This window comes from Schistocerca gregaria, chromosome X, assembly GCF_023897955.1.
Source record: "Schistocerca gregaria isolate iqSchGreg1 chromosome X, iqSchGreg1.2, whole genome shotgun sequence".
NCBI lineage: Eukaryota > Metazoa > Arthropoda > Insecta > Orthoptera > Acrididae > Schistocerca > Schistocerca gregaria.
In genome coordinates this window covers 366648119-366668098 of record NC_064931.1, presented here as the reverse complement: position 1 = coordinate 366668098, position 19980 = coordinate 366648119, and the positions used below count along the sequence as shown (strand labels likewise).

The 19980-nt window shown below is 36.3% G+C and overlaps 1 protein-coding gene across 2 annotated transcripts in view; it reads left to right on the top strand.

Moving 5' to 3' along the window:
• LOC126297567 (fibrillin-2-like) overlaps positions 1 to 19980 on the top strand; it is a 597958-nt gene that overhangs the window by 289639 nt on the left and 288339 nt on the right. The window contains exons 11-12 of one of the 2 annotated variants that reach the window (XM_049988508.1): positions 4840 to 4977; positions 13994 to 14137. The exons of the other annotated variant lie outside the window; for it this stretch is intronic. Coding sequence (XP_049844465.1) covers positions 4840 to 4977; positions 13994 to 14137 — 282 coding nt within the window. The remainder of the gene's footprint in view (positions 1 to 4839; positions 4978 to 13993; positions 14138 to 19980) is intronic. 2 annotated transcript variants of the gene reach the window in all.

The window sequence follows — 19980 nt, the reverse complement described above, 5'->3', positions numbered from 1 at the left end:
TGTTTACAAAATAAATAAATAATTAAGTGAAGTTCTCAAGTTGGACATTTTAATATTAACTTAATAAACTCTTCTCTTAAATGCTATTAGCACATGAGGGATACAGTTAACAGGTTTTACACAAAAATAATTTTGGGTAAAGATAAGAATTCACAGAATAGCATAGATCTTGTGTTGTTGATGGGCACACAAACAAGACTGAAAACTTTAGTAGTTTTTTTACTAATTATTTGTCAAACTAGAGTAACACACACACACACACACACACACACACACACACACGTGTGTGTGTGTGTGTGTTGGACGAGTTTTAACTTTCTGTCTTGCTGCACTCACCTTCCTGTGTTTTGTAGGCTCTACTTGTGTACTCACAAACCATGTGGAATTTCTCATTAGCAACAGGTATAGTTAGCCTGTGAATGCTCTACTTTACCACGTGTGTGTGTGTGTGTGTGTGTGTGTGTGTGTACACTTTAGCTTGAATAAGGATTAGGCCAAAAACTAGCAAAGTTTTCAGTCTTATTTATGTGTCTACTAATCCAGAAGTTGTTGACTTCACTCCTAAATTACCTACATTCGACAAGAATTTTCAGTACCATACTCTCAACAGATTTTATTTATTTCTGCAGAAAAGTCTTCTACAAAAACATATTACCTCTCGAGCATTTAATATCACTATACAATGTGTTGAAGATTTTAGTCCTAGCATACTTTACCCTCTTCTGTACAAGTAACAAATACTTCAGTTTGTGAGCCAATAATCAGTGGGTGATTGGTTGCCTGTACTCATTTTTGTTGTTGATTCCATCCTGAAATTTCCATCATCAAAATAAGAGTTTGTACATTTATGAATCATGGTCCACCCACCATGTGAAACAACAACAAATTTGTACTCAGAAATCATTTTGTTTATAATATCAGCAAGTTATGGTGCTAAAGCAGCAGTAACTGATGGAAATGAAGAAGAATGACTAGTACATTAATAGCAAATTTGCAGCATGATTTTGTTGGCATCACCTGATGATGGTAGCACAAATATTCACTGAATGCTTCAGTGAGAATGATAGCTCCTTAACTATGAACTGTTTGACAGTATTTGCTCACACAGTGATTAACTGCTTGAATCAGAATATTTTTTCAGGAATAATGCTGAGTGAAAATGGCTGCTATTATTTTTACATGTACTAAATTTTGATTATATTGGCATAAGAGAGTATATGTTGCCATAGGAGAGTACAAGTGATCCATTGAGGAATAATTATTGGAAACAGTTGTTTTGTTTCCCAGTATTTTTTTTCTTTAATCCTTGACTAATGCATGTCGGGGGAAAGTCTAATTATGAGTTTGTGTTAGTTCAAGGTACGTGCATGTAAATGTTCAGTATTAGGCATGGTGTGTGTAAAATTACTTCATTGATTTTTGAATATTTCTTTAAAAATCATAACTTCTTTCTGTTTTGCTGCACTTCTATTGCATGTAACTAACACATTTATATCATAAATGCAAATTAATGAAGAATTTTACTTTTCTGCAAGTAAAGTAATTATTTAACATCTAGCATAATATTTTTTTTTGAATTATTACTGAACATTTAATTCAAAGTATTGGAAGCTTTGTAACTCTTTTGAAGAATATGTACTTTTTTATTTACATCTACTGCCTTCAGTCTGCAGCAATTACTCCTTATCTGCCTCCTATCATGGACAAAGCTGCTCTGCTTTACTAACACACCACCTACAGAAAGGGTAAGTTAATTTATAATTGGAATAAGTCTTTCCCTGTAATAAATGCTAAAATGGAAAGTGCAGTACCTTGTTTAACCATAACTGTGTGTGAGAAAAATTTTCACAAATGCTATATAGTCATTGCATTCATGCATAAAGAATTTTTACATGTTGTTATACTTAATATTACTGTCACCGATTTATGTTTACGGAGATGAATCACTAAATTGGTATGGTGTCACAATATTACATATATATAGTAAAGAAATTTGCCATCATCCCACCCACATACTTCTATTTTCTACAATAATTTCAGCCAGTGTTTTCATCTACATTAGGTTCCCCCTGTCCAATTGATATTTACAGTGACTTTAAATTGATTGCAATGATACTCATATCTTTCAATCACTCTATCTGTTATCCTATAGTTTCATGCTCATTTGTGGAATTCATTATTAATTGTGAGAAAGACAGATGATACCCTCTTGGAATAAACTGTTTCTTTTTGGTTTCTAATAGTCAAACGCAAAAGCACTATTCGGGAAAAGAAGAACTAAAATGTTTGCCAGTGGTAACAAAATGAGGCCCAAACAATGTGATGGAAATGATAAGGAATTAACTAATTGACGTCAAAGTAATGGTACTGTGATACATTTTGTAGAGATGACTAATAGTTGATATCCCTTAATGTGATTATATCCCTTAAAGTGATTTTATAATACCAATGAGATTTAATTGTTTTAAAGTGGGACATTTGATTGCTAGTTCATTGTGCACCTATTTATACTTTTTTGTAACACTTGTAGATTTAGATTACACACATTACCAATATGTTTCTATCTCCCTTAGATTCACTACACTAAATCAAGATTACTATAGCCATTGTTTTATAGTGTGGCATAATTACTTACAATCATATTTCAATCTGTCTCATATTTATAGATGAACTCATCATAATGTTAAATATATACCCTGTTGTATTATTAAATCATTCTCTCTCTCTCTCTCTCTCTCTCTCTCTCTCTCTCTCTCTCTCTCTCTCTCTCTCTCTCTCTCTCTCTGTGTGTGTGTGTGTGTGTGTGTGTGTGTGTGTGTGTGTGTGTGTGTGTGTTTTAGAGAGAGAGAGAGAGAGAGAGAGAGAGAAACCATCAACCTCAAATATTCTCCATTGTAATTTAAAGAGTAGTATCCACACTCCCCATCAACAGAACACAGTATTGCTGTGAAACTGTTGAGAAATCTGGGCAAACTAATTTGAAGATTAATTCAGTCTGTTGGTAGCCATCTGATACTCCTGCTAAATATAACACAGAGAAACAATGAAAAAAATCCAAATATAAAGAACAATAGAGAAATATAGGCTCACAGAAAATTAACACTGTGTCATCAAAAAATTCCACAAAATATGTAAATACTTATACAGAAATTTTCCATACAAATACATGATTTTTTCCTGTCTACATATATAGATTCTGTGTGCCTGTTGAGTCAGAGCTGACATACTTTTTAATTCTTCAGGTATCTTTTGGTTATGCCAGTTTTCTGAAGCATAAATACCTCAAAACCATCATTTCTGAAGAGTAATTATTTATTAAATGTTTGTGGTTAAAATTTACTTATTCGGCATCACATAGATATCCAAACAGTATTACAGTTCTTGACACTTGATGCCCAAATTTAACTACAGAGAATTTCAGTCAATTCTTGTGGGACATCTAGGCTCATGTTTCCAGTGACTTCATGTCACCTGAAGGTAAATGGAAAATGATCTTATAATGGTAACACAGTAAGGAATATCTTGTCTCTTTCCATTGTATATTATTCCATCAAAATGAAAAGATACAGTGCTTGGTCATGACTTGTAGCTATACACAAAGGTTGCAAAAGTCATGGTATAGCAATATTCACATATACAAATCATTGTAGTATTGAAAAGGTATAAAAGGACAGTGCATTGGCAGAGCTGTCATTTGTACTCAAGTGATTCATATGAAAAGGTTACAGCTGGCCGCAGTGGCCGAGCGGCTCGAAGTGCTTCAGTCCGGAACCGCGCGACTGCTACGGTCACAGGTACGAATCCTACTTCAGGCATGGACGTGTATGATGTCCTTAGGTTAGTTAGGTTTAAATAGTTCTAAGTTCTAGGTGACTGATGACCTCAGATGTTAAGTCCCATAGTGCTCAGAGCCATTTGAACCATTTTGAAAAGGTTACCAGTTTGAGTATGGTGACCCACTGTGAATTAACAGACTATGAATGAGGAATAGTTGTCAGAGCTAGGGGCATGGGACATTCCATTTTGTATGTCGTTAGGGAACTCAGTATTCTGATATCCAATGTGTCAAGAGTGTGCCAAGTACACCAAATCCACACATTACCTCTCGCCATGGACAACACAGTGGCTGATGGTCTTCACTTGACAACCGAGACCAGTGGTGTTTGTGTGGAGTAGTCAGTGCTAATAGACAAGCAAGACTCCATACAATAACCATAGAAATTAGTCTGGGATGTATGAAGAATATATCTGTTAGGACAGTGTGGTGAAATCTGACGTTAATGGGCCATATCAGTTGGACCATAGATGACTGGAAAACCATGGCATGGTCAGATGAGTTCTGGTTACAGATGGTAAGAGCTGATGGTAGGGCTTGAGTGTGGTGCGCCATGTCAATGGACCACAGTATTTCACAACTGCTTCAAAGAAAATTCAAGTTAAAGAGATTGATTTGGCCACCCTGACCACCTGATATGAATCCCATTCAACATTTATGGGTTATAATTGAGAGGTCAGCTCATGCACAAAATACTGCTCGCAGTTATGAACGTCTATAGAGGAAGAATGGCTCAATATTTCTGCAGTGCACTTCCAACAATTTGTTGAGTCCCTGCCACATTGAGTTGCTGGATTACATTGGGCAAAAGGAGATCCAACACAATATTAGGTGGTATTCCATGACTTTTCTCACCTCAGTGTATGGTAAACAACTTTACACAGTATACCCATGTACAAATTGATTTATTGAGCATGGAGTTAATTTCCACAGTACCAGTCTATTGGAACAGTGGAGCATATGTTGATCTTGCTATTTTAAAGTATTCATGTCATTCTGTGCAGATGTTGATGAGTGTATGGAAAACATCCATGGATGCAAACAAGGTGAAGAAGTGTGTCGGAATGTAATTGGAGCTTATGAATGTGAAATAAAATGTATGCCGGGCTTCCAGTATGATGAATTTCTTAGGCAGTGTACTGGTAAGTTAGCTGAATTTATCTTTCACCAGTATATTTTTTACTTATTTCTTATTAATATAACTTTAAATAAAAAATTTTTCTTAAATATCTATTGTCTTCAAAAAATTTTTTTTGGATACATCTAATCCACCAGTGATCATCCTAGTTAGCTATTAAACTCCTTCCAACTCCACTCCTATCTTATTTCCCTACTGTTAATATTGAATTAAGTCAGCATCATTTTTATGATACTGCAATGTGGGGGGGGGGGGGGGATGGAGCGGAAAGTTGGTGGGTGTGCAGGGGAATTAAGAGGGATAGGTGGGGGGGGGGGGGGGGAGCTAGCTGAAGATACTCTTTATCCAAAACCTTATTACATTATCATCCCTTGTATATTATGATTGTCTGCTGATAGGTGCCTTGTCTATTCTATTAGTAATGGTCAATCCTCCAACATTTAATTTTATTGCATCTTGGTATTTCCATTAATCTCAATTTATGGTATGACATTTTAATATGTAATATTATCTACCAACTCAGTAATATTGTATATTTAATTCTGTTATTGATTTAGACAAACAAGATGAAGAAGTGGGTTGGAATGTAATTGGAGCTTATGAATGTGAAATAAAGATAAACTCGTGAATATTATTTAAAAGGTGCTCCCGATAAATGCTTATGCCATATCAGTCAAGAAAATTTCCATTCCCACTCACAAGATGCAGTATGGGACCCAGAAGGACTAAACGAATACTTCCTAACTTCAGTTAGCGTGATGGAAAACAAAATCAAGGAAAATGGCAGATGTGTATTATATCAGCTTTGTACTGAGCCACACAGAAGGTTTGCCTCCCCCTGGAATGTTGTCACCCCCAAAGATATTATAAAAGCTATGTCAAGGTTCTCCAACTCCAGAAGAACATGTTTAAAATCAGGAGCTGTCCCTGATGAACCCAAAACTGTTAGTTATATCAACCTTCAAAAAGGGAGATAATCATCTGTTCAAAAACTAATGACCAATTACTGCTGCTCCTATTTTCTCCAAAGTTTTTGGGTTACTTATGTACAACCCACTAAATAACTACTTTGATCTCCTTTCCAACAGACAGTTTTAATTCCAACATGGTAAAAGTACCATTATTGCTGTCTACATTTACATCTACATCCATACTCCAAGCCACCTGACGGTGTGTGGCGGAGGGTACTTTGAGTACCTCTATCAGTTCTCCCTTCTGTCCCTGCTATTGTTAACCAGACGGTAACTGCATATGAAAATAAAGCTTTGGTATCTGTTGTACTGTATAATCTCAGCAAAGTCTTTGGCTGTATATCCTTTGACACCCTACTTCCAAAAATGGAATTTTATGACATGCAAAACCCACCTTTAGCTATAATCAAGACCTATTTAAACAACAAGAGACAGTTCATCTCATTTAAAAATTTATGTTCTTCACTGAAGGAAATGTGTGATCTTTTTCTGTTCATCATTGACGTTAATAATTTACCTTAACATGTAGGAGCTAATTCAGTAGTGTGTTATGCAGATGACATGGAACTGCTCAGTGCACACCATTATGAAAATGACATAGCCTGGCCTTTTCCTGTCAAAAATATTCTATGCCATACTGATATGGTGACATTCTTGTTATGTCAGTGAAATTCTGAACATTGACAAGAAAGTAATCAGAGTAATGAGTAAAATAAAACCTAACCCCTCTTTATCAAGCCCAGTATAGTGACAGTTGTAAACCTATACATCTGTACAGCATTGCTTAATGTCAAAAGTGGCATTAAGTGAGAGCATTACCAGAGAGAATATACGCTTTCACAACAGTAAACCCAAACAAGATTTCAATATGCCAAGAAACAGACTGACATAAACTGCAAACAAACATAAAATAACAGGTTTAAAATGTTTCATTAAACTTCTGATATATGCACAGTCCCTGTTTTATAATATTTTCAAAGTTAAGATTTATGACTGCTTACCAAAACATGCATTTTACAGGATATCATAGCTATTTGAAATCAAAACTATTGACATTAGTATTTAATAATGTTTCTTCTATGTAAAAATTGTTATTATGTCGAAACCTATTATACTGTAAGTGGTTAATAAAGAAACGAACTGAAACCTTCTTCCTAGCCTACCTGAATCTTATGATTTCTTCATGGGTGCCTGCTAAATGGCATCTACTTCTCTCTTGCCTTAGTGCCAGTGTCATTCTCTATATAATCACTTTTATAACGTACTAAGAAGAACCTATCCCATAGCTGTGAAGTAATTTTAGTATTTTCTGCAAATTATATTGTGTCCAGAGGAAGGCATTCAAGTGCAAAACTAAGTTCAAAATTTTCAATGTATCTTCTGACACCCAAGTCTTACTAATTTTTGTGTAAATTCTCTTCACCAGTCATGCACTATAAATTTTCATTAAATTACTATATCTGCTAAGTTTGCACACATTGTAAACAGATTTTAACTACTTTACGACTGTGGTTTTAATATACGGTTCAGAATACTATAACGTCCATTTTACCCAAGTTAAGTTTTATCTCGTGTATAAAAATAAACATAAATTATCTGACTCCTTTTACACACAAAAAGCCTATTTGCAGCATGAAAATATACATTTCGTGTATTCACATTCTTCAGATTTTAATTTTTAAATGCCATAGCATCCTACCAAGGGATGACAAAGTAATCATGTCTTAAATGGCTCAAAAAGAATGATACATTAATAATTAATATAAAATAAACTGATGTGTAAGAAATGAAGCGGGAACCCTGGTTTAAGAAAGAAACAAGTTATGCAAAATGCATTGCAAACAATAGTAGAATATAATAGCCCAAATTTTAGTTCACATCTCTAAATTAACTGCAGGGAGACAAAGGACAAAGATAATTTTACATGCACAGAGATTTAGGCAAATGAATGAACTCATTTCATTATTTTTATTCAAGGGCTGTTCAAAAAATTCCGGAACATTTGTAATTTTGAGGCAATGGCGCATTGGAGCGAAATGCATTTGGCATCCCTGCACATGCATGTGATTAATGTGTAACTGCTGAAAGTTAGATTGTTACATGTCTGTTAGTTATGGTTCAATGCTGTACTGAGTGGAATGCTATGTCACACAGTTTGTGAATTTTGAGATGGCAGAGTTAGAGGAGCAAAGCTTCTGCATTAAATTTTGCATGAAACTTACAAGACACACCAAATGATGCAGTAAGTCTACAGTGATGAGTTCTTAAGCTGTACTCAGTGTTACAAATGGTACATATGGTTTAAAAATGGCCAGATGGAAGTTAAAGATGATCCTCGTTCAGGACACCCTTCGACATCTACCGATGTCGTTCATGTCACGAATGCTAATGAAAGTTTGTATGCCAATTGAAGATTGACTGACTGAGAGACTGCAGAAGACCATAACATTTCAGTTGGATCATGTCATGAAATCACAACACAGCATCTTGTAATGCACTGTGTTGCCGCCAAGTTCGTCCCTTGGCTCATGAGTGAAGCTTTTGGATTCACAAATGAGAATGAGATGTTCCTTAAGAGACCATAGCTAGTGATGAGACGTGAACCTATGGTTCAATCTTCACAAATGTCAGAGTCATGCTGATAGCGTCTTTGATTTTGAAGGATTAGTTCATCATGAATTTGTAGCACAAGGACACACAGTTAATTGATGGTACTATTGGGATGTATTGCGACACCTCTGAGAAAATGTGAGAAGGAAACAGCCTGAAATGTGGTGAGACAATCCATGTCCCATGCACCACAATAGTGCACCCACACATTCATACCTTCTGGTCCACAACTATTGCACAGAAAATGAAATAGCTGTGCTGTCTCATCCTCTGTACTCTCCAGACCTCGCCCATGTGGACCTTTTTTTTTTTATTTCCAAAGTTGAAAACCCTGCAGAAAGTATGAAGATTTGCAACAATAGAAAAGATGCTTCACATGGCGGTGGAAAATTATGGCTGCCTTCCCTTCCTTGAAATGTTAATCAGGAGAAAGGCTGATGGTACATTGGGATATGCCATTTATAGGAAGCCAGTCTACACTGATTTGTATCTAGAGGCTGATAGTTGTATAGTTCCACGGTCCAGATATGTGTGAAGGCTTTGTGAGCATCGGCTGATCCCCAGTGTCCTTTAATCTGAGATCCAGTAGCTCTCTTCTACATCTACGTATCTACATATATACTCCGCAGGCCACCTAGCAGTGTGTGGCGGAGGGCACTATTTGTGCCAAAGTCATATCCCTCCCCCCTTCCCCCTCTGTTCCACTCTCGGATCATGCAAGGAAAAAATGGCGGTCTGAATGCCTCAGTACAAGCTCTGATTTCCCTTATCATTGCGCAATATGAAAGTTGGTGGTAATAATATATGCTCTACGTCCTCGACGAAGATTAGATTTTGGCATTTAGTGAGCAGCCCCTTCCTTTTAGCATGTCATATATCTAAAAGTGTGCCCCACTTCAAACTTTCTGTGAGATTTGTAATGCTCTTATGATGGCTAAATGTAACTGTCACAAATCTTGCCGCTCTTCTTTGGACCTTCTCAATCACTTGAATCAGACTCAAATGGTAAGGGTCCCATACAGACCAACAACACTGTAAGATTGGATGAACTAAAGTATTGTAAGCAATATCCTTTGTTGAAGGACTGCATTGCTCCAGGATTCTACCAATAAACCACAATCTAGGGTTCACCTTACCTGTTAGTTGTGTAATTCATTGTTCCATTTGAGATCATTTCCAATAGTCACACCCAGATACTTGACAGATGTTACCGCTTCCAAAGACTGGGCATTTATTTTGTACTTGTACGTTAATGGGGATTTTTGCTTTGTTATACACAGTAGGTTACACTTACTAATATTGAAAGATAACTGCCAGTCATTACACCAAGCATTTCTGGACAACATCATTGATTTGTTCACAACTTTCATGTGATATTATTTTCCTGTATACTACAGCATCATCAGCAAACATTCTAATGCCAGTGTCAATACCATCATCCAGATTGTTTAACTAAATCGTAAAAAGCTGTAGACCTATTATGCTGCCGTGGGGCACAACTGATGTTACGCTTGTTTCTGTTGAAGTCTCCCCATTCAGGACAACATACTGCTCTCTATCTGTTAAAAAACTTTCTATCCAACTGCATATGTCATCAGATAGACCATAAGCGCACACTTTTTGGAGCAAGCGACAGTGTGGAACTGAGTTGAATGCCTTTCAAAAGTCGAGGGATATGGCATCAACCTGGGAGCTGGTATCTAGAGCCTGTTACATATCATGCACAAAGAGAGCCAGCTGTGTCTCGCATAACTGCTGTTTCCTAAAATTGTGCTGGTTTCTACAGATGAGCTTCTCAGAGTCTAGCATCCCTGACAATGAAAAATTAAAATTTGAAAGTCTAATGCTTTTTCTTAAATCATTCTTCCATTATCAAGCACAATGTCAGAACTACCTCTGTTACCTTTATCTTTCCTAAAGCCAAATCTGCAATTAACAATCAGTGCCTCTAAATCATGAGGTTCCAGGTTCAATTGCTGGTTGGGTCAGAAATTTTCTTCACGTGGGGACTGGGTGTTCACTGCATGATAATTCTGTCAGTTATCTGCCCTTGCTATCTTTGGAACTGTGTGGTTGGTGTGTTTTCAGAAAACTGATGGTATGTCTCCAGTCTCATAGGTTCTACACATCAACTTGAATAGCCATTTGGTTGCCACTTTTACTAATGAATCCATAAATTCTGTAAAAAGTGTTATATGTATGTCTTATGGCTTATTTGAGTGCAATCTTTCAAAGCTCGAGTCTTTGTGATTGTGAAACCTATTTTGTTTTCCTTCCATGCTACTTGCTGCCCATTCAGAATGTTTAAAGAACTGTAACAGTAAGAAGATTCGGTAACATGACATGCAAATATTCTATTCCCTATTGTCAAAAGAGAGGTGAGAAGAAGTTGCAGAAATATTAGACACTAATAAAAATTTTGAGAAATTCTCTAGTACTTCCAACTATTATTTTGCAGTTCTTCTCACTTAAAACACAAGTAATAAGAGGCAAAAGTCCAAGAGTAAAGTGATGCTTAACAAAACATATCAAAATTCTGACAGTTGGGGAAAAAAGAATTTTTCAGATGCAATAAAACACAGTAAAATGCCCCCTTATCTGAACAGTTAGATTCAGAAATACATTCATGCCTACAGGAAAGCTATACACCAAGTAAAATAGTTAAAAGGCCACTGATAAGTGTATATCAGATTCAGCAAGTAAAAGCCACACAGCTTTGAATGTAATAAAGAAGGAAGAATGTAAAATATCCCTTAAAATGTCAATCTCAATCATGACAACATGAGAGTTGCTGACCCCTAATACATGGCATATCTTTTCTATCACTGTTATGCAGATATCACAAACAGTTTAATAGCCCATGCCTCAAGAGGTAGTACAAACAAAAAAACAAATCACACTCTTGTGTCTCTCCAGTCTATCTTTCTGAAGTAAATCTACATGAAATCATTTGTTGGCTGCAACTTTAAGAAAATGTCATCAGGAATTGATAGTATTCAAGAGTAACATAATAAAGCGACACATTACAAAATTTTATCGTGCAGATGCAGTCAACTCATCTTTTCTGGTAGTCACATTTTCAGGCTGTCTAAAAACTGCCATATTGGTGCCTATTCATAAAAAAGGAAACAAAACAGATGTACAAAACTATGGAGCACCTGCCTTATTCTCATGTTTTCGTAAACTCATAGGAAAAACAATGTATAAACATGCTCCTTGCAATCCACAAATTAACTCCAATGGACCATCCATGCAATCAGGTAGATGTGGTTGGTTTTTGCCAGGTCAACACAAGTTATAATAACCACAGTTGCTCCAGCCTGAAAGGATGCTAATTGCGTCCACTGCCACATGCATGTTCCTGCCAAAGTGTCAATGCTGAAGTTATTTTGAAATGACTATATTTCCGTCATTTTCTTAACTCAGAAAAGAACTGTAAGAGCAATCTAACATACTCAACCAACAGATACTTGCAAGCCAATTTTTCTAGTCGCCATCATGTCACTCCACTGTATGAATATGCTAGAACCTTGTAATACACATGAGCATGATACAGAGGCAAAAGTAAAAGTCTCATGTCCAGTCAGTGAGGATATCTGCTTTTAAAAGTTCCATTACAAATTGTTTGTTACAAATTTATAATAGTCTTCCACACAAGATAATCATTATTTCATTATTTTCTCTTTTCAGCAAATCCCTAAGGATAGTTTTATTAGATCACTGCTTCTATTCAGTAGCAAATTTTTAGAAAATGTGAAATGCAAAAGACTTGAAGTTGGCCAGTGCAAAATCCCCTGATGCAAGTAGTTCAAGTTCTTTTGTAGATATATCAAAGAAATTGTTTCTTTACTGCAATGTTACTATCAAATTTTCTGTACTTCTTGTAAGTGTGTGTGTGTGTGTGTGTGTGTGTGTGTGTGTGTGTGTGTGTGTGTGTGTGTTGCATGTACACACTTGTGTACACAGATATTTTTGGATGAATAAATGAAATGAATTTATATGTGTGTAATTCTGTTTGATTTAATTTTTTGATATCATCATTGTCAACAGCAACAGCAGTTTGATCTCCACTACTAAGAAACGACCAAAGGCCTACTCTATACTTTTCCATACATTCCAGCTTTAGCTGCACAGTGTGGTCAGAAACAGTCTGGACAGCTTGTAAGAGTGACTTAAGGTAGATTGTGCTGAGAATTGTTAAGAAAAAAATTGGTATGTTTCACTGTTTCCAAGTAAGTTAGATTGCAGTTATCCAGTCAGGTCACGGCACATGCAAATTCAAGAGGCATGCTAGGGATGGCATTCTTTATATGGTTTCCTAAAACCAAACAAGAAAGTAATACAAAAGTTGGTTGTGAGATGGTAGTAAGGACTGAATGCAAACCAAAGGCTGAGCAACCTTGTGTGCTATCATCTACACTATGAGAACAACTGATACTAATTGTATTTAGTGGGCCACTTGAATTTGCATGCACGATACCCTTATTGGCTAACTTCAGTCTTAATTAACTCAGAAATTCCACAATGTATTAGTTTTTTAACAATTATTACTCAGCACAACCTTCCCTGCAACACCTTTACAAGCTTTACAGACTGTTTCCAACACTCCTGTATTTAGTCCATGTTGTTCCTGTATGATTTATAATGTCATATATCCACCATTCATTATGTCATTACTTTGGTCTTTTGTTATTTCCCTTATCCATCTACCATCCATTCACCTGGCTACATCTGCTGACCAACTCCATTTCATTTTTAATTATGGTCATGATTTCATTTTCTTCTTCTGTCTATTCGCTGGTTTAGTTGTTTTTCCCACCTCTCATAGCACTATCAACATGCATCTCTGCACTTGTCACTGACAAACACTTATTTTTGAATGGTGAATTAAAAATCCATATATCTCTGCCATAAGTAAAAACTGGTTGATTAAAACTAACTGTAAAGTTTGTACATTGGAAGCTTAGTTTTGCAAACTCCATTTAATTTACCAAAAGCACTAGAGCCTCTTTTGACTGCGCTTTCTTTTTCTTTTGCTGTCCATCTGTTCATTGTCATCAGTTGTCCTAAACATTAAAAACTCAGTGTATTAGTCTCTGTTTTAATTATGAATTATTTTTGTGATGATATCTCCTTCTTTCCCCTAGAAGTGAATTTTCCCTCAGTTCTCAACAGTCAAGGCCTCATAGATATTGAGACTATCTTGAGACAGTAAACTAGATCTCAAAAACAAGGATGTTTGGTTTTGCACAAATGTAGGTAATTCCATAATATACAGTGGATTAAAATTAAATATATATTTTTTTCTTTCCAATATCCAGCCCCATCATGCTTCAGTTTATCATGAGAGTCAATTAAAGAGCTGATTTTCTTTCTCAATAAGACATTATTTAAAGATCTTCAGTTGAAAATAACAGTAACAATATTTATGATTTGCAGATATAAATGAGTGTATAAGTAACTTACATAACTGTTCATTGGAAACTGGAGACATTTGCGTGAATACACCTGGAAGCTTTGTCTGCAGACCACCCACCTGTCCAGATGGTTATCAGATAAATGCAAATACACGTCAGTGTGAAGGTAAATAGTAGTCTGATATATTTTTATCATTTATGCAAATTTTAACTGATTCTCTTACTCATCAATAAGAGAGATACCAACTGTAGATGCAGTTTGAAATCATGCTCTGTAAAAATACCTGGAACAATGAAGGATGTGTCAGTTTTGTTTGAATATATCTAAAATCATTAGTATGGGGCTCCAGCAACAAGAAATTTTGCAGTTATCTTTTAGTATAATCAATGAGATGATTTTTAAATGGAGTTGTTAAACTGCTTAAATGAGCAAAGCATTATTAACAAAATGGGTTCCATATAAAATATGCTCTCATAATCCTTATGGATTCAACCTCTGGCAGTTCATTTCCCCCACCTGACTTAATCCTTTTTCTAGTTTCCTGTTCTGTCTTCACCCTTGGCATTTTTTCTGTCCCATCTCTAACCTTAGTTCTCTGTTCCATCTTGATTAACATTTCTGCCTTCTGTTTGCTTTATTTGCAACTTAACATGCTGTTCATCCCTTGCATTTTGCCTCATTGTGTCATATTTCCTTCTTTCATATGACCTCCTTTTATCTTACTTTAGTCATCTTGCTCCCACCAGCATATGAGTCTGCCAGTACCTTAGTTTGCGTCTTCAAGTGCCATATATGTGTTTATACTCCTATGCCCATGCTGTTCTGCTTCACTGACCATAACCACCTACCCCAGCTCCTCAGTATTTGGGATCAGAAGAAGAATTGTTCTCAGGAATTCTCAGTGTGACATGTTGTTTTCCACAGTGCTCAATTCTTCATCTGTGTGGTGAGATATGTCCTGATCTTATAATCTAAATCTTTGTGTTTCATTCATATGAAATCAGTCTGGACCTTTTCTACCTTTCTAATGGGAACCGATACTGCTTGTAATCAAAATATTGTTAAAATCTGTCAAAATAAAGTCCATATGAAATTCTGTTGGAGGAAGTTTACCAGACTTATAACTGTTTAAATTAGTCGCAGGACAAGAAACCTAGAGCAGTTTTTGTTAGCACTGTTTTTTGCGGATTTTCATAATTATAACAATACTCCCCTTTTTGTTCGATGCTGCAGTTTTTGTTGTTGTTTTAGCTCATTGTTCTGTAATTTGATCGGGGTGTATCCCACCATGAGGTTACCTGGGTCTTATAAGTGTTTAATAACAATATGTTAAATTTCTTCCTTAACCTGAGGCATACCTGTTTACAATCGTGAGCCCGTACCAATTCCTTCATTATTGCTTCTGCATTGATAAGTTCTATTGTCGTATGTCCAAGTGAGGCAGCAATAGTATAAAACAAACAGTGAGCTAGGTGAGAAAAAAATTTACGATCCATGCAAGAAAATGACTCAGATTCTAAGCTAGCGGCACAATTGTATGATGAGACAGCTGTCTAAGAGACAATTAGCAACTGAATAAGTAGTTGACTGGGATCTGGTGCAACTGCATTGTTCAGTGATTTGAGTGGGTCATTACTGTGGGATAACACTTATATGTGGCAGCAGTGATATGAAGAATTTTTATTTTATTATTGTTTAACAAAATGGTGACTTAGCTCATATGATGTAAGTTTATTGTTTAATGAAACTAAGATCAACTTGTAATGTAAGTTGTTTGTTTAATGAAACTAAGACCAACTTGTGATTTTGCTCATTCAAGTATACTTTTGTAACGTAAAGACAGTTATTCTTTACATGTGTACAAAGTATGCCATGCCCCTGCTCTTGTTATAAAAAACAACATGCCTTCTTGAGGGTTAAACAAAGTCACTATTATTGTTGATAATCTGTGCTCTCTAAATTACGTACCAGGTATTAAATTAACAGCAAAAAATTCTAGGTTCCAGACATGAATATTAATCACTATTCTCAATATGCATCACCAAAGCTATGAAATACGCACTGAAAAGCCAAAGAAACTGGTATAACCGCCTGATATCGTGTAGAGCCCCTACAAGATGCTGCGAGGCATCCCAGAATGCTAAATAATGCTCATGTCTGGGGAGTTTGGTGCCCAGCGGAAGTGTTTAAATTCAGAAGAGTGTTCCTGGAGCCACTCTGTAGCAATTCTGGACATGTAGAGTGTCGCATTGTCCTGCTGGAATTGCTTAAGCCCATTGGAATGCACAATGGACATAAATGGATGCAGGTGATCAGAAAGGACACTTACATACATATAACCTGTCAGAGTAATATCTAGATGTATGAGGGGCCCCATATCACTCCAACTGCACATGCCCCACACCATTACAGAGCCTCCACCAGCTTGAACAGTCCCCTGCTGACAGACATGGAGCCTGGATTCATGAGGTTGTCTCCATGCCGTACATGTCTATCCGCTCATTTCAATTTGAAATGAGACTTATCCAAACAGGCAACATTTTTCCAGTCATCAGCAGTCCAATGTTGGTGTTGAATGGGCCCAGGTAAGGTGTAAATCTTTGTGTCATGCAGCCATAAGGGTACACGAGTGGTCCTTTGGCTCCGAAAGCCCATATCAATGATGTTTTGTTGAATGGTTTGCAAGCCGACACTTGTTGATGGCCCAGCATTGAAATCTGCAGCAATTTATGGAAGGGCTGCACTTCTGTTATGTTGAATGAGTCTCTTCAGTCGTCATTGGTCTGATTCTTGCAGGATCTTTCCCCAGCCGCAGCAGTGTCAGAGATATGATGTTTTACCGGATTCCTGATATTCATGTCACACTCATGAAATGGACGTAGGGGACAATCCCCAATTCATCATTATCTCAGAGATACTGTGGCCCATTGCTCGTGTGCAGACTATTACACCAAATTCAAACTCACTTAAATCTTGATAACCTGCCATTGTAGCAGCAGTAACCAATCTAACAGCTGCGCCAGCCACTTGTTGTTTGTTGTCTGTCATAGGCATTGCCAATCACAGTGTGTTGTATTCTACCTGTTTATATATCTCTGTATTTGAATACACATGCCTATACCAGTTTCTTTGGTGCTTCAGTGTAATGAGAATAGATGATTTGTGGCTGTATCATCAACTACAATTCTCTATGATTGCCTGAGCAAAGTCCCATTGTAAACCCCCGCCACTTTTACACACACACACACACACACACACACACACACACACACACACACACACACACACACAAAAATGTCATGCACAAAGCTGCATCAAATTGTGTAATTCTATGAATTTCACTGTTTCTGTGTGGATAATGACATAGTAACTTATTTACATAGTTATTACAAAAATATTTTAAAGTTATTTCTTACTTTTCCCCAACACATCACTTCACACCCTCGTCTTAAGTCCAGGTTGATTTCAAGAACATTTCCTTTACAACTGTTTTCAGTAAACATTATTGTTTTCATCACTTACAAATACTCTTTTTAGTCCACTGTAAATTTAAAGTACAGTCATCTTACTCCACATTGGGTCTCAGCTCCATTCTACATATTCCTTGCTTGTATCATGACTTTGGCTATCCTTGTCATGGTCTGTATACCAGTTTCATCATCTAGGTACAGTCAAACATAAGTCTCTGAAAATATATGCATTCTAAGATTCATTTTGTTGAAGGTATGACATAACAAATGTGAAAGTTTGATTACAAAAGAGAAAAAACATAAAGTAAAGTTTGAATTCCAGTAAGCACTAAAATTAAACACCATTGCATAATAACAAACTTGTTGATATCTTCCCATCATATATGCATAGGTTATAAATACAGCAAGTAATCATAAATTTAATTTCAAGACAAAGCAAATGGATATTTCATTGCCTAAAAGACATGCATCATATAATAAGGTATCAAGCTCTTTTTTACAAATTCTACCTCCCTCCCCAGTCTTATGCATATTACCATACAGTTTTATCAGAAGGGGATGTGGTATAATCAAAGAGGTATAATCAGAAGAGGATGTGGCATAATCAAAGAAACTTTCTCCAATCCTTTACATCCTGACTATTAACAACTAAGTTAGGAGCTCCATGGGAAAGGGGTGGGGGGGGGGGGGGAGGGGGAAGAACAAAAAAACAGTAAAGCAGAATCTGCAATGATTCTCAGTAAGATAGTTACTCACTCTAAGTCTCAAATTGTAAGTAGTTAGTCTCAATGTCTAACCTATGTCAAATGAACATATTGCACAGAATTGCAGAGTATTTAATTCTAAACTAGAAATTATTTTAAGTTGGTCTCACATGAAGAAACTGTTTCATATTGTCACTTAATCTCAATTTTGTAAGTGCTAAGTCAGACAGTTTACTAGATGTATATTTTGTTGTCAACTTTTTATAGTAAGCTATATTCTTGTGATTATCACTTCATGTTTTCACTTTAGTTGCTTCCTTCAGATCATTCCTTTGTCAATTCTGTAATGTTTCTAATCGAGATGAACATACCACAGATATGTTCGACCATCAACAAGTGCTTCAGAAACTTAACTGCTACTGCAACATTAATTTCATCATGTCATCTCTCATAACTACACACAGCATCTTATCATTAGTATCAAACAACATTTTAATTAAATCATCATAACATCAAATATCTCCATAGTGCCATAACCTTCGTCCTTATAACACACTAAATGAGTAATGCTGTACATGTGATTTACTTATTTTACACATGACAACATCATATATTTTTACTCAAGAAATACATTACCGTGCAGTTTTCAAACATCACATAATACACTCTTGGATCTGACAATACTTCTGCTAAACTTATTCTTCCAAAAATATCAAAACTTGACAATTGACATAGATTGCAAAAATTAACCTTATATTTTTATTTCATGTTATTACTCTTCCCTGCATTGCATAAATAACTGCTGACTGTTCTCATATTGACAGTTAAGTTTATTTTCAGTCTGACTCCCATATTTAATTGTACCAATAAGGCATAGGTATTTTGATTACAATGAAAAAGTTCGCGGTCTTGAAATTAGGTTATTAGTATATAGTAGTTGGATAAATCGTATACAGGGTGTCTGGATACACCACTACACAAGTTGAATGGTGGGAGGAATCATAATGATGTTTGGTATGGAGTGTCTGCAGGTGAGTCTGCAACTTACAGGAGCTATGGCGACAGCAGTGGCAATCCTGAAATCCACTATCTTGGATTTGGGTGATGTGTTACAAACCCTAAGAATGTCATATGGTGCATCATTTTGAATAACGCTTTCTCAGGTATCCACATATGAAATCTGTTTTAAGGTAATTTTATTTGTGTAGTGACCTGTTAAAGTTTGAAATTACATAGTGATCAAATCTGTTCATTGTTCGGATGATCCCCAGTGATACTTACACAGCAGAAATGCATTGAGATTGGGTTAATGAGTGGTGGACATAGTACCAGAGTGATTGCTGCTAACTCCAGTGCCCGGCATCCTGAAAGTAATGACATTTTGCATATGACAGTATCCAAGTTATTGGACAAATTTCGGGCAACAGGTTCTGTGGTGGACAAGTCACACAATGGACATCCAGGAACAGCCACTGATGAGCAGACTGCTGCAGTGATTGTTGCATCATTTGTGAAAAGTCCACATTGCAGTAAGCAGTGGTTAACAGCAATGTCCAGTCAGTGTTAAATCCAGCATGTGTTGCACACACATCAGTGGCACCTGTACAAGTTACAGTTGCACAGATGATCCTGATCATCGGAAGCAATTTGCAGAATGGGCTCTTCAACAACAGGTGTTGTTCACTGATGAAGATAATTTTTTTGTGCAAGAAGTAAACAAACAGAATCATCATTACTGGTCAGCTGCAAACCCCTCGGGGTTGGATCTCTGTAAAAATGCTGGTGGTGAAAAAGTGGTGGTTGGAGTGGAAATTTTGTGTCTGTTGTTTATTGA